The 14928-nt window shown below is 37.8% G+C and overlaps 1 protein-coding gene across 1 annotated transcript in view; it reads right to left on the bottom strand.

Annotated features, from left to right (window-relative positions):
* Positions 1-14675, bottom strand: part of acoxl (acyl-CoA oxidase-like) — a 38058-nt gene extending 23383 nt beyond the window's left edge. The window contains 16 exon segments of the mRNA XM_043256189.1: positions 1991-2033; positions 2035-2078; positions 3930-4083; positions 5985-6101; positions 9266-9300; positions 10480-10535; positions 10538-10580; positions 10582-10612; positions 11447-11519; positions 11614-11700; positions 11841-11955; positions 12600-12698; positions 13540-13626; positions 13880-13966; positions 14242-14338; positions 14484-14675. Coding sequence (XP_043112124.1) covers positions 1991-2033; positions 2035-2078; positions 3930-4083; positions 5985-6101; positions 9266-9300; positions 10480-10535; positions 10538-10580; positions 10582-10612; positions 11447-11519; positions 11614-11700; positions 11841-11955; positions 12600-12698; positions 13540-13626; positions 13880-13966; positions 14242-14338; positions 14484-14608 — 1293 coding nt within the window. The 5' untranslated portion in view covers positions 14609-14675.
* Between the last annotated feature and the right edge of the window lie 253 nt (positions 14676-14928).

The following is a 14928-nucleotide window of genomic DNA, read 5'->3' as shown; positions in this document are numbered from 1 at the left end:
TGTGCTGTTATGAATTACATATTATATTTTGGCCGGTTAAAGTTAAAACATCTCAATGCTGGGTTCTTTTCTAACAAAGACAGAGATTTTTGCTTCTCGAGATGTTACATTGATTGACCGGAGTGGCGTGGATCATCGTGACGTTTTCAGCAGCTGCTTGGTCTCTCTTTCCGATGGCACCCATTCACTATGGAGGACAAATTAAAAAAAAAGCAAATGATGTAATTCTACAAATCTGCAAAACTCATCTGCAGCTTGGATGGCCCGAGGGCGAGTACAGTCTAGGATGGACTGTACTTTTAACGATTGACACCCACATTTACGCGTCGTGTAACGTGATGCCTACCGGGTGCTCAGAAACTTGGAAAAACACGGCAGATACCATTTTTCCTAAACAGCAGTTGTGCGTAACGCCTGCTTTTTCATTTTCTGAAAAGACACGGCTCGAATCAGCAGTCATCATTTACTCACCCTCATGTTGTTCCAAACCGTAAGACATGTGAGAACCAATAACATTTTACATCACTGTCATCACATTTAGTGTGCGCAATCATAAATGAGATGAGCGCAGAGGGGGGAGATTCTGTAAATCTTGAATGGCGGTTTTGCTCGATAGCACAATAGTCGCACGAATGTCTTTAGGTTATGCGCGCGCAGCTGTACCATTACCAAAACGTGACATAATCCCTGGAGATCAGCGACTGTCCGGGGAGAAGGACTGGGACTTGCTGCGTCACTGAACCTGACCTGCTAGATATAAATGCCCCTATTATGCCATTTTTAAGCCTCCTAATATTGTTTTGGGAGTCTCCTACAATAGGTATACATGCATGCACAGGGAAAAAAAACGCTTTTGTTTTCTCATAATATGCGTTTAAGATCACCTCTTGGTTTCTTCAAAAACACGGAGCAGCAACTGTTTTCAAAAGCGATAATAATAATGATAATTAATGTTTCTTGAGCAGAAAATCAGCATATATCCGAATTTCTGAAGGATCATGTGAGTTATGAAGCTAAAAAATTCAGCAATACATTACATTTCACTAAATATCCAAATAGAAAAGTGTTGTTTTAAATCGTAATAATATTTCACAATATATTTTTGCTTAAATAAATGCACGATGAGCATAAGAGATCATTAACCCTAATGCACATGCAAACAAATATAAACTGAAGCAATGCGAAAACGCAATTGCTAAGCTGAAGCGTTAGAGAAATGTACAATTTTTATCCAAAGTATAATACTCCATAACATTCAAAACTGCAAGTGTAGCATTCCAACCAGACAGACAAACGTGCACATTTACGATTTTGAATATTGTTCTTCTTAATGGCTTTTCCCTTGTGTAAAAATACAACGCCATCTCTAAATATTCACTAGCATGACTTTATTTGGCGCAGAAGGGGATGATCTAATTTCAGCATCTCTTTAGGCTCCGTCAAGCTGTGAATCGTGCACGCTGTGTTTGAGCCGTTACGTGCGCATGTGTGTCATCCTATGTGTCCAATCGATCAGAGCCGGCAGAAAATGAATCACAAAGCCGACCTAATTACCTCAGCAGTTATCTAATAACGAGCTCAATGAGGACACATTATTGCCATCAAATCGCGTGCGATGATCGCATCAAAATGATCCCTTTATTCCAATGCCTTCATAATTCACTTAATTCAATTTAGTTTGTGAGACACAGTTTATATTTTTAAATAATTGCCACTTGTCTTGTTTCCCTCAAGCGGTCGTCATGTAGATATCTCTGTGTTTTCTGTTTACACTGTCTTGTTTGTCTGAACATGGGCGTTTAAATGTGATATTGGACTATATTAAAGGAACAGCGCTAAAATAAGTAGGAAAACAAATAACAACCTTAAGGAAAAAGAGGGTAATAAACATGACCCTTGTGACCAAGCATTCCCCCTCCTTGATACTTGCTGGCCAGTTTTATGAGTGCTTTTGTTGTGTGGCGTCATCTGAAGTAGTACTTATGAATACCTGAAGCATGACCATGTTGTCGCCCTCGAATGTGACAAAGACATGAGTCACACTTCAGAGATGGAATACGGTTTTCCATCATAAAGCCCTGGAGGAAAAAAAAAAATCAACCACAGCGGTTATTTAAAAGAGGCTAAAGGACATCAAAATATACATGTGACACACAGTATATGCACAAAATGCACTCTCAAGCCATCCAAGAAGCAGATGAGTTTGTTTCTTCATCACATTTTCGTAAATGAAGCATTACATCACTTGCTCCCCGATGGATGCTCTGCAGTGAATGGGTGCCGTCAGAATGAGAGTCCAAGCAGCTGATAAAAACATCGCTATGATGCACCAGTAATCCACACTCCCCCAGTCTACCAATAAACAACTAAATAAATCCACCATTTAAGGAGGTTTTGACTTTAAACTATCACTTTTCACCAAAATATCCATAATTCATAATGATGCTTCCTGGAGTGAAAAAGTCTATCTCCTGTTGTCCTCTCGCATCAAAATGCACCCACGTATAGGTTTAGAATGGTTTTTATATGTAGATGGTGCTTGATTTGTGTATATTTTTCCAGCTGATTCAGAGTGTTTTACTTTTTAATTGGAGAAAGCAATATTATGGATATATTTTTAGGTTAAATACGTCTTGATGGACTTGTATCTTACAAACCTGCAGCTTTTCATTTCACGACACAGTCATTGATGGACTGTGGATTATTGTGATGTTTTTATCAGCCGTTCGGGCTCTCATTCTGTGGCACCCATTCACTGCAGAGGACCTGCAAGCGATGCAATGTACTGTACATTTCCAATTCTGTTCCGATGAACCACATCTTCATCACAATAATGATAAGTTTGAGCGAACTATTCACCCAAAGTCTGACCACTTTACTGATTTAACCTCATACGTTTAGCACAAAACCAAATAGAAACTAGCTATTTCGTTCTGACCAATTAATATTAATATGCGCCCACTTAAACTGATTTTCTGAGTTTGTTTTGAAGCAGTTTCATTAGTTTCCAGTGTCCTCAGCACCTAACACGCAGCCAGACCCTCTTGTTTGCACAGGGAGCGTGTCTTGCAAGCTGGGGACTATTTTCCACAAGCGTCGCGTGATATCAACGCGTATGCTGCGCCGGATTGAGAGTATAGTTCTTAATCATATCGGAATCGCAACTTTTCGTTTTCCATCGATCTTGCTACCCGACAAAACTACAGAAGAGTCAAGTTGTAAGTAGGAACATTTTTGAAAAGTCTTTGGTCAATTTTTGAACGCGATGCTGCTCGTCTAAGAAGATTCAATGATTTAAGGAGTTGGAGAATGAGGCTATTTCCAAAAAAAAAAAAAGTGGAGTGTTCCTTTAAAACAAGTGCTATGAAGCTCGTGTTTCGCGTTGCGTGAGATCAAAAATATGAAACGTCAGATGTGTGAAAATAAAATCGTGCACTATGATTATACATCAGCTCTGTGGTTTCACGCATTTTAAACATATACATGCTTTTCACACTGCAAGCACTGTGAGCTGAAAAAAATGCCTATTAACAAGGTTACAAAAGGGGCCTTCACATTTATTATACAAAAAAGCCAAAAACCCACGAGAAATCTACGTTGCAAATAAACGTGGTTGATGATTTGTCACTTTCTGGATTCACTAAACCATTTCAAATTGCTCTGTAACGGACCTAGATATTCCAAGTAGGCTTTAAACGAATATAATAATATAATAAAAATAAAAGGATAAGCAAAAATCCATTAAAAATTGCATTAGAATATAGTATGTAAAACACGCCGCTGGCTACAAAACGTCAATGCAAGTTATTTTTTGACAGTTCAGGATGTATTTGACTCTGTTACGTCTCTGCACCACATAACATTAGCATCGGTGTATATACGTGTGTGTTTAGGTGCAAGAACACACACACACACACACACACACTCACCATGCCTCCAGTACACTCTCGGCAGTCTTGCAGACACGCGACGTTCTCCCACGTGCTGTAGGCTTTGAGTCCCGCGACGAGAGCTTGCAGAGCGCGATTGCTCTGAAGGTCCTGACCCTGACACAAAGCATCGTCCAACAAATCTGCAGCATACCTGAGAGCAAACACGGGAACGTACGAACACATCAAACCTAATGCATCCCGGTGGAGTCATGCTTTAGCGTTTGAGCTACAGGAACGAATGCGCCGATCTTAAAAATGAATTGCAATATCAAAAACAGAATCGTTATGACGAATGGCTTTTCTTTAACGGCGCAAAAAGCCATTTTTATGCGCAATATTTAATGAAAAATCTCTCCTTCAGGCTTCTGCTGCACAAATGTTTGACCATCAAACTTTCGATCTCTTTTATTTGCAATAAAGCGCAGATGAGTCAGATAAATAATGGTGAAACCTGCAGTGGTTTCTCAGAAGGAAGCATCTGAGCTCCTCTTTTCCTTTGATTCTCCTCCTGTGGTATTTCTCAGAATGTGCCAGTGACCTGAATCACACAAACACAGAGACCTCCAGTGGAGACCAGTAAAACTGCTCCTGTGTCATTCAAGGACATGTATGATGAAAAAAAGATGATTTTCTTGGTAGTTTTTACACAGTTGGATGTTCTCTGTAGACACCCAGACCATTTATAGAAAACCAAGCAAAAATGATTTCTACCAAAGCTACCGTATGTCTTACAACTTTGCAAGATTTTGTACGTGCCATTTTAATAGGCTTATTTCACCATTAAAAAGTATTTTTAGCTTTTACAAAATACAATGGATCCTTTTCTGCGGTTCTCAAGAGCAAAATGAAAAAATCCACGACAGAGCATCTATGACTTTAAAAAAGTTTTAAACTAATTTTTAACACAAAGCATATCATTATAAAAGTACTTTTTTTTTTTTTTTTTAATAAAATATGAAAAATTTTACTGGATGGATGGTGAGGACCGAAATCATCGTCTTTGAAAATTGTATTTTTGCAACACAAGGTTTGCAGAAAATAACAGTTAAGTCAAAAGTGTCTTTTTAATCTCAAATTTTATTTTCATTTTGCAGTATTCCTGTAGGTCAAACACTACGGCGCGATGCGTCACCAAGGTCACGGCTGCGATTTCCAGGGAATGCATGAACCGGAAGTCACTTTGCATGCATCTGCCAAATGCATAAATGTACATTTATTTAATTTCGCGATCGAATCAATAAGGAATCCCGATCTGACGTGAACAAGAAGCTAATTGCTCAGAGATCTGAACTTACTGCTGTGGAGAACTGAGCCAAAGCGAGTGAGAAAAACAGTGCATGGTAAATCAGTCTAATAGAAGTGTGTAGGAAATATGTTTATGACAACCAAATCAATCATTTTGCATTGAATGACTTATACGGTAAACTGACGACTAGATGTTTTGAAGGGTAAGACCATAGCAGAAAGTGGAGGAAACCGCAGACAAATGCAGTTTCATGAAAGCACTCGGAGACACAGCTTTTATGATGTAGACAAGCAGTTTTGAAAATTGCATTTCTGATCTAAAAAAATTGCTCCAAAGCTCTAACAGCCATCACTGTACTTCTAAAAGGTTAGTAATAAACATCGCGTGCTTCCCCAGTTAATTGATTACATTAATAAAGAATTACGTTTTCTGACATTATCTAATAAATTCTGCATTCATTTGCATGCAACTCCAGAATAGAAATCAGAATATTATATATATTAGTCAAAGGTTTTTTCAGAATTCAGAAAATACCGCGAACATCCAGAAGATGGAAAATAAATAAATACATACAATTTACATTTGAAAGAATGTAAGTGCTGCTCAGGTAGTGTTGTGTAATTGAAATTTAACAGATGCAAATAGATAAAGTGCACTCTGAAAGATGTCTTTCCGCTAGCCTAAAACGGCACTCTATGACAGCCCGAATCTCAAAACTGTCTAGTGCATTAAAAACTATGTTTCGTGTCTATGCAAATAAAAAGTTCACACTCAAAAGGATGTGGCCGTGGACGGGAAGTATGTACCTGGTGGTAAAGGTGAGAGCGAGGGCAGCAGCCAGGTGTGGCATCAGCCTCAGATACTGTGTTTGGTGCTCGATGATCTTCACCTCGTCCTGGTCCTTCGGGCCGAACTGTCTGCGACTGCAGAAGACATGAGTGATAAGAATACGTGCGTTTATGTTCAAAAGAAAACCTCCGTCACGGTCACATAATCACATACAAACCAAAACAGACGCTCAAAGGGGGTCACGGCTAAGGGCCGGGCGTCCCGCGACACACAGAGAAATGAACCGGTAACCTTCCAGGTAACCCGCTTTTCTAACCGCAGCGCAATGCGTCGGTGTGTGCGGAGGAAGGCTTGCTGCGGTGGACGTCTGGTCGAGCATCTCTGTGTGTTCGCGCCTCTCTGCCGTACTGAAGTCGAGTTCTGTACACCTGTGAGTCTTTAACTACCGCAAACTGTATCTCTACATCTAACATCTGCAGGTGGCTTCCCCACAGAGCAGACGAGATGGGAGCGCGTGCGAGCGTGTGTGTGTGTGTGTGTGTGGTTTTAAAGGTGAGAAGCCCACACAGAAATCCTATTGTGACATATCTCGTTTAAAGTTGAGTGTCTTCTCTGCTTCTAGTTAAACAGAGTTTATGTTCTAACCAATGCAGAAGTACATCGGGTTACTGATGTTATTGTGGAAACACCGTATTTATAGACATTCACAGAGTCACATTTATCTATATGGCAGAGTGTAAAAGAAAATAAGTTAAAAAACAACTTAAACCTAAAAAAAAAAAAAGGACGCTATTCTTTTTCATTTAGTTGAGCGTTGATTCGATTCAGTTCACTATCTGAATCGAATCACAGTTCACTTGTGCATCACATGATTAATTACTGGACAATAAGCAGCCGTTGGTTCGAGTTAGTTGAGTAAGTGTCGAAGTTGCAGAGTCTGTCACCTATTATTAATTATTCTGCAACCGAATATCCAAAAAGAAAAAAATAAATAAATAATAAAATATAAAAAAATATATATATATATATATATATATATATATATATATATATATATATATATATATGATTTTTTGAGTCTAATACAAAAGTCTAAAATGACTAAAAATAAAACATTTAATAAATAATAATATAATTATGTATCATAATACTATATATTGTAATAAAAGTATTATATATAGCTTTAATTTAACCAATTTATTTTCATGATGAAAACTAATAAAATTAATTAAAGCTATATATTATCATTTAAAAATAAGTGGCAAAACCACGTAACAGAATTAACTAAATTTAAAATATCTAACTATTAACAAATACTACAGTTATAGTATAAAAACAACACTTCTGTTATTAACATGAACAAACGCGGGTAGGGTTCTTTTGGTCACTGTCGTCTTCCTCAGTTCAGTTCGTTTGTAGGAACGCTGATCTAGGAACTGTTCTGAACTACAGTATTCTATAGCGGAACATATATAAGACGGCGGAAGACATAGTGGAACCACATGATGCAAGCAAACACCTACATTTCCTGAAGACTGATGAGCGCCGTCTGCCATCTGAACAACTGTCCTTCATAACAGCGGCGTCTCTCGCCATTTCATTCCATCAACATAATAAATTACAACGCATTTTATCTCCCACATACTTCCTACTTGCATAATAATCTGCTATCAAATAATATGCTATTTGTTATTAAAGATTATATTTTAAGACTTTGTGGCAATAAATCACCGTTGGCTGTCGGTAAGATTATAGAAGGACCGCATTAACTAAATTCTGCTTGGCTGACGGACAGTACAGTCATTGTTAGGTACCACAAAAAATGCTTAATCGAATATAAAAAAACTATAAATAAAAAAAATGACAAAGTGATACATTTTTGCTAAAAAAATAAAATAAAATAATAATAATAATAATAATATATATATATATATATATATATATATATATATATATATATATATATATATTTTTTTTTTAGTGACTAAAAGCCATAAAAAATAAAACAATAAAAACTAATGAAAATGACTTAATCTATATATGAAATAAAAAACATATGGATATATTATTATTATTTAATAAATATTAATATAATATTAATATGTTAAATAACAATAATAAATCCTTAAAATTTAAATTAAATGATAAAAAAAACTTATTCCAAAATACTATAGTAGCACAATAATTCATACGGTGCTGTGTATGAACTAATGGCTCAGTGATATTAGTGAAAAATAAAAGTCACTTTATGGACATCGTGGTAATGTGATTTTGTAATGACAAGCGCAAATGAATATTTCCCAATCATCATGTCCATTTCATGGCGATGACGCATTGGGCATCAATCTCTTCACTGGCCCTGCCACCATTAAAACACCCAATGAAGGACTCAGCGAGCCCCTCCGTGACCACCGACTGTTTGATGGCACGCTGTTGTTTTTAATCTTAAAACGTCTTGCTCAGAAAGTCTGAAGTGCAAAGGTTTTGTGGTGCGTGTCGTAATAAGAAGAGGTGTGGTGGGCTGAGAACATGGAGCCTGAAAACTGCGAGTGTGGTTTTTCTCTCACACCTGAGCGCTCATACGCTTTTTGGCACCAGAGTGCTGGCTCTTTGTTCCTCCTCTGATGTGTGTGTGCGTGTGTGTGTGTCTGTGTGTGTGTGTGTGTGTCTGTGTGTGTGTCTGTGTGTGTGTCTGTGTGTGTGTGTGTGTGTGTGTCTGTGTGTGTCTGTGTGTGTCTGTGTGTGTGTCTGTGTGTGTGTCTGTGTGTGTGTGTGTGTGTGTGTGTCTGTGTGTGTGTGTGTCTGTGTGTCTGTGTGTGTGTGTGTGTGTGTGTGTGTGTGTGTGTGTGTGTGTGTGTGTGTGTGTGTGTGGGTGGGTGTGTGAAGCCGTTTTGCAAATGGAAAACCTGCAACTATAGAAAGCAAACATTTCCTCCTTCTGCATTTTTTTCAGCCCGGGGATGCCATGTTCAGAGACACCCAGCATCGCCCACGCAGACACACACACACACACACACACACACACACACACACGCACGAAGCCACATGTGAGGAAGACGTGCAGCAGAGAGTATCCCTCTGAACTGGATGTGCTCTGCGGTGAGGAGAAACTCCATGCATCACGCCGCTCTCATTTTCACTCATTTCTAGGACCTGTTTATTTTTCTCTCCCCTGCCACCGCATTAATGGCTTTTGAAAGTCGATGCACTGGTGATAAATAATTACAGGGAATTCTTTTGATCTGTTAGCACCAATCGTTGCAACGCATTCATGCACAGATTTTTTTTTACATCATACCTGTGACTGTAGCGTACTGCAATGACGAGCCCCAACTGTAGAGAAAACACAGCGTGCAAAGTTGGACAAAATTAATAAATGCACCCTATGATCATTTATGCTCATTCTCAAGTTGTTACAAACCAGAAGCACACATGATGTTTAGCAGAATGACCAAGCAGCACTATATTATCGCCAAGCTCTTTATATATATATATATATATAAGTATTGTACATTTAACTTTATCTGCATATATTACACTATATAACAATATTGCTATATTAGCACTATATTGTCACAAAGCATAATCTGTTAAATGCAGCTATAAAGCATGATGATTTGAGAAATACGTAAATATTACTATCAGGATTGTTCCAGAAAGCTGCTTTAAAGTATGTGTATTGTGAAATTATAGATTAAATTTTGACTAGATTTGAAGCGACTCAGTCCTCTTTCACTGTATGGAAAAAAAAAATGCCTTTTTGTGTTTTTCACAAGATAGAAGGTCAGAAATATGAGAAAAAAATGTTAATATTAAATATATATGAATATATTTATGAATATATATATGAATATATAACTTTATATATAATTTTGTATATATGTTTGTGTGTGTACGTATGCCGAATTAATTAGCAAAAATTAAATTCTCAATTTCAATTAATCTCAAACAAAATGCAGTTTGGGTAAAAAAAACTTTTAAAACTGCTAACACAATAAAATCATGATAGCATACTAAACAGCATGGTTTTTCAAAAATGTACTTATTATTATAAGTTAGTTTTATTTCATTTAATAAATTATATTTGTTCATTTTATTTTTACGATTAACTATCTCTTTTGCAAATAAACTCTCTCTATACATATATGTATATATATAACCTAAACTCAAAATGCTAAAATACAATCAAATTGAAATAGTTAAATAAAAAAAAAATACATTTTAAATAATACATAAAATAAATTATAAAACTAAAAAAACTGACATTTAAAAAAATCACTAAAATAAAAAGAACTCCAAATATAAAAGTAAAAGATAATTAAAATAATACTATTAATAAATATAAATAATGCTAAAATAGCACGATATTAAGCTTGAAAAATAACTGCATGTCTCCCTCTTGTGGTGAATCTGAAGCATCACTGACTCACACAGAGATGCAGGTTTGTGGTGTTGCATATGAATCATGTTTTCAGGGTAATAACACGGATTACTGCTGTGTTAAATGTTAACCTTCATGGCAGCCATGGCTTGTACGGTGAGACCGAGGCGGGTGGGCGTCAGAGCGCGAGCATCGCATTGAAGCGACTGCTTTTACTGAGGACCGGAGAGCGAGTACAAACCATCGGCGGAGACAGAACCAAACCTGCAACACATAAACAGAACTCATTTACGTTTAACAGACGAGCAAAGCAGCAAAAGAGCAAGAATGTCAACTATAGATACTATAACAACTAAAACATAGAAACAGAGTACAACAAGCTAGTGTAAAAGGCCTTTTGGTTTGTTATTGTACTATAAATAAAAGAAAACACATAGATAGAATACAAAAAGATTAGAGAAGCTAGTGTTAAATTATTAATTTTATTATTAATATTAATTTTATATTCATTTATATCTAATATATATATTCATTTATATCTAATATATATATATATATATATATATATATATATATATATATATATATACACACACACACACACAAATATATTTACATTTTGTGTTCTAATGAGAATCTTCTAGTCATCTAATAAAATAAATCATAACACATTATCAAATGGAAACTTTGAAAAGAAGTATCACATTGAAATTAAACAATAACAAGATGAATAAAAATAGCTAAATATGTAAACATATACACAAGCCCTATTTAAATAATTTTGCTTTCTGCCGATTTAAAAAAAAAAAAAAAAAAAAAAAAAAAAAAAAAGATTTCTCTCATTAATGAATTTCAATTATTCAATTATTAACGGCCAAATTTCACGAACCATTTAATAACACACGATTCCTACTATAAATAAGATTAAAAGCTTAAATAAACAACCCCAATAAATAAATAAATTTTGATCGATTTTTTTCGTGTCTTTTAATCACACTTTTCGTATATTTCGTGCCTGAGGGAATCTGTGCTTTAACAGAATGAAACTCATTCCATTTTGTGTTTCTCTAATCCACAGCGTCCCGTCCGTCCGCTCACCTTCTCAGCAGATTGTCCCGTGGTATCCGAACGTTATCGAATATCAAAATGCCGTTGTCAACTCCGTGCAGACCTGTGCAAAAAAAATGCATGGAGTAAAACCGGCTAATCTTTAAAAAAAGCGTACCTGAGCAGGGCTGGATTGTAAAATAGAGTTAGCGTATTACCTTCCTTGTGCTTCATGTCAATGGTCGTCACTCCTGGCCACATGAGCCCGTTCTGATCACGCACGGGTACAATAAAGCAGTGGGGACCTGAGACGGCCATGTTCTCAATAAGATGCATGGTTTATCAGTCATATACACGCAGTAAGTCCTAAGTAGACTACCGATGAATCATGCAAGACGATAAAAGAAATGATGCTAATAGGTGAGCTTGAGCAAGCCGGCCTTACCCTGGGATTCTCCTTTTATGATGAGCTGAGCAAACACAGCAGCGTAATGTCCTTTCATGGCGTTCCCGATGTACATTTTCTGAGCGTCCTGGGAAGGCGTGTGAATAACGAACTCCTGCGGAAACAACCATCGGAAGCAGCTCAACCCAACTCTGCGACTGGCTCTCGATGCGAGAAATGAAAAGCGCGAACACGAACGGCCTTCGGCGGGTGAAGCTGTTTTATAAGTCACTTCTAGAGCTGGCGGCGAACGAAATCGCGATTGTCGATCATTCGCTTGAAATTGTCATTTCGATTGTTAATCGCGAGCAACACAGTTCACGCCGAATGGTGTCTGAAGCGACGTCATGTGAAAATAAATAAGCTGGAAACATTTTAATGCTTTTCTATAGCCTTTCAATTCGTTGGATTGGTTTCGTCTTTCACTTATAAACAAAACGGCAAAATATGCATGCATTAAAATGTTAAATTAAAAGCGAAAAAAATCCTTAAGATAACCTCTAGAAAGCCATCTTAAGTGGAACAGTTATTGCCTTTTTGAACTGTTAGGTAATTGTGGCAACCCTAATTAGAAATTTGATTTAATTATGCAGCCCTAGGTTACTGTGAACCGTTACTTTGGTGCTTTTTAACCTTGATTGTATAAATCTTAAATGCATTTTATTGCACAAGCGAGCGCGGATGTCCGACGGTTTTACGACACGAACAGCTGATGCCCGAGTTTTGATTTTCGGGTTGATGGAAAAGTGGAATGATCACCTGTGTGGACTGATCGTATCGGGCCTCGGTGATAATGCCTCGGACGTTGCTGCCGTGGCCCCTCTCGGTCATCGCAAACATCCCTGTGAACTCTAACTCCTGCAATTCAGCACAGGACATGTCGCGCTGTCATTAAAGGAATTGCCAAAATGAGCATTTGCCATAAATGCACTCAACCCCGGGACACCAAGATACAGTTTGTTTCTTCATTCGAACGGAGTTGGAGAAACTCCATCACTTGCTCACCAGTAGATCCCGTTGAAGTGAATGGGTGCCGTCAGAACGGGAGTCCAAACAGCTGATAAAAACATTGCCATAATCCACACCACGCGGTCCGTCGGATAGCAGCGAAGCAAAAAAAGCACTTTCGTGAAAAGCAAATCCATCAGTTGGACATTTTAACTTTAAATCAAGCAACGCTTCCTCTACTTAAAAAAAAGTCTATCACTTATTGTTGTGTTACATCAAAAATCGACCTACAGAACGGCTCTGGGCTGTTTTTGTCTGTAAATGGTGCTTGATCTGTGCACGCATGTTTCTTCCCTGATGACTTTTTCAATGAAAGAAGCTAAATTAATTATCCAGGACTCGTATTTGCTATATTGCTTCTTACAAACACGCAGCTTTTCACTGATGGACTGGGGTGGTGTGTATTATCGTGAAGTTTTCATCAGCCGCTCGGACCCGGATTCTGACGGCACCCATTCGCAGCAAGAGCACCCCCCAGCTGAGCATCTCTCCAAACTCGTCTGCATCTTATATGAGTGTAAGGAAGCTTTCGTCCAAATTAAACTATATCTCCAAATCAATAGCTTCAGCCATTCTTGCAATAAACAAACAACGCGTGTGCAAGCGCACGGAGAACAAAACGATCAGGACTTTGACTCGCAAACATTTTCGTGCACATCTACTGAGGTCACAGAATTCATTCCCGACTTACTGAAATGGGGAGATACCACTTGGTCTTCTGCTCTGGACTGCCTAGGTTATTGACGGCGCCTCCGTACAGGCCGCACACGACGCCGAGCTGAGGGTTACAGCGAAGTGTGATATTCAAATGCATCTTACATGCAAATGCATGCCAACACTACATGCAAATGTCCCAAAGCTCAAAGTTACAGCGTAAATAACAGCAAGCGCAAATTGCAGAAGCAACTGGAATTTAAGAATGCAAGGCTAAATCATTTTTAACAGTTGTGAACAGAGCAATGAGTTTCTTGGCGTCCGATTTTCAAGCATAACCAGCATTTTTGTCGGTGCATAGCATAAAACGGACCGACCTTGACTCCCGTGGCCATGTCAGCGGAGCAGATGATCTCAGTGATGCTCAAACTCTTGTTTATAAAGCCTTTTTGCTTCTCTTTTAGCTAATCGAACACAAAAAGCATGTTTTAAATAGGCATTACTCTCAAGTTACATTCTACTTCCTGCGTGTTTTTTTGAATGCAGTGGTTTTATGGTGTAAATGTGCTCAATTTACCATGTTTTCAGGACTTGTACCATGTTAACTCGTAATGTTAAGCCTTTTAGGTCAATGCCAAATGAATTGAAGTACTACAAATGCGGCAATGTTTATTGAATCGCCTTAATGCTTTTCGAATGCGTAATAAATGCGTGCATAAGACACTCGTTTCTCATGTACCTGATTTCGAAGGTGTTCTTTCATGAAAGGCAGCCTTAACGTGTGATACAGCCTTTCTGCGGTCAGGTCTCTGCTCTGATCCAGAGTCAGTTCATAACTGCACACAGAGAAATCGGCGCAAAATGGATGCAAATGTTTAAAAAACAAACACGCACAGCCTCCAAGAGACGACCGTTTGTTACCTTTTATGCACTCGATATAACTCGCGTGAACCAGTCTTTAAAGAAACACGGTTTACTTACTTGTTGGACCGAAACAGTTCACACGTTGAAATCGCGTCACGAAAAGCATCTTTAATCTCCCCAAACTCCCCGTCCAGATACCCGGCGAGGCTGCTGGGCCGTATTCGACTCTCGGATGAAAACATGACTTTGAGTTCCTCGTGTTTTCACTTTCACTGTAACTGTAAATGTAACACTCCACTTCCGCGTTTGGGAGTGATGTCAGCGCGTTGCGCGGCAACGCGGCCGAGTTCGCTTCTTTTTTTTTTCTTTTTTTATCGCGCACAAATTGTACTCGTTTACGAGGTTGCGAAATCTTTAAAGTTACACGGCTGTCAAATCATAACATCATAATAATGACCAAAAAAATAAATAACAATAAAATTTTTATTTTTTTTTTAAACTTGTAAAAAGTGAATTAAAGTTTTTTTTTTTAATCTTTATTATTTAAAATGTTGATCCATGC

The sequence above is a fragment of the Puntigrus tetrazona genome, chromosome 13 (genome assembly GCF_018831695.1).
Source record: "Puntigrus tetrazona isolate hp1 chromosome 13, ASM1883169v1, whole genome shotgun sequence".
Classification (NCBI taxonomy): domain Eukaryota; kingdom Metazoa; phylum Chordata; class Actinopteri; order Cypriniformes; family Cyprinidae; genus Puntigrus; species Puntigrus tetrazona.
This window is presented reverse-complemented; position numbering and strand designations above follow the sequence as displayed.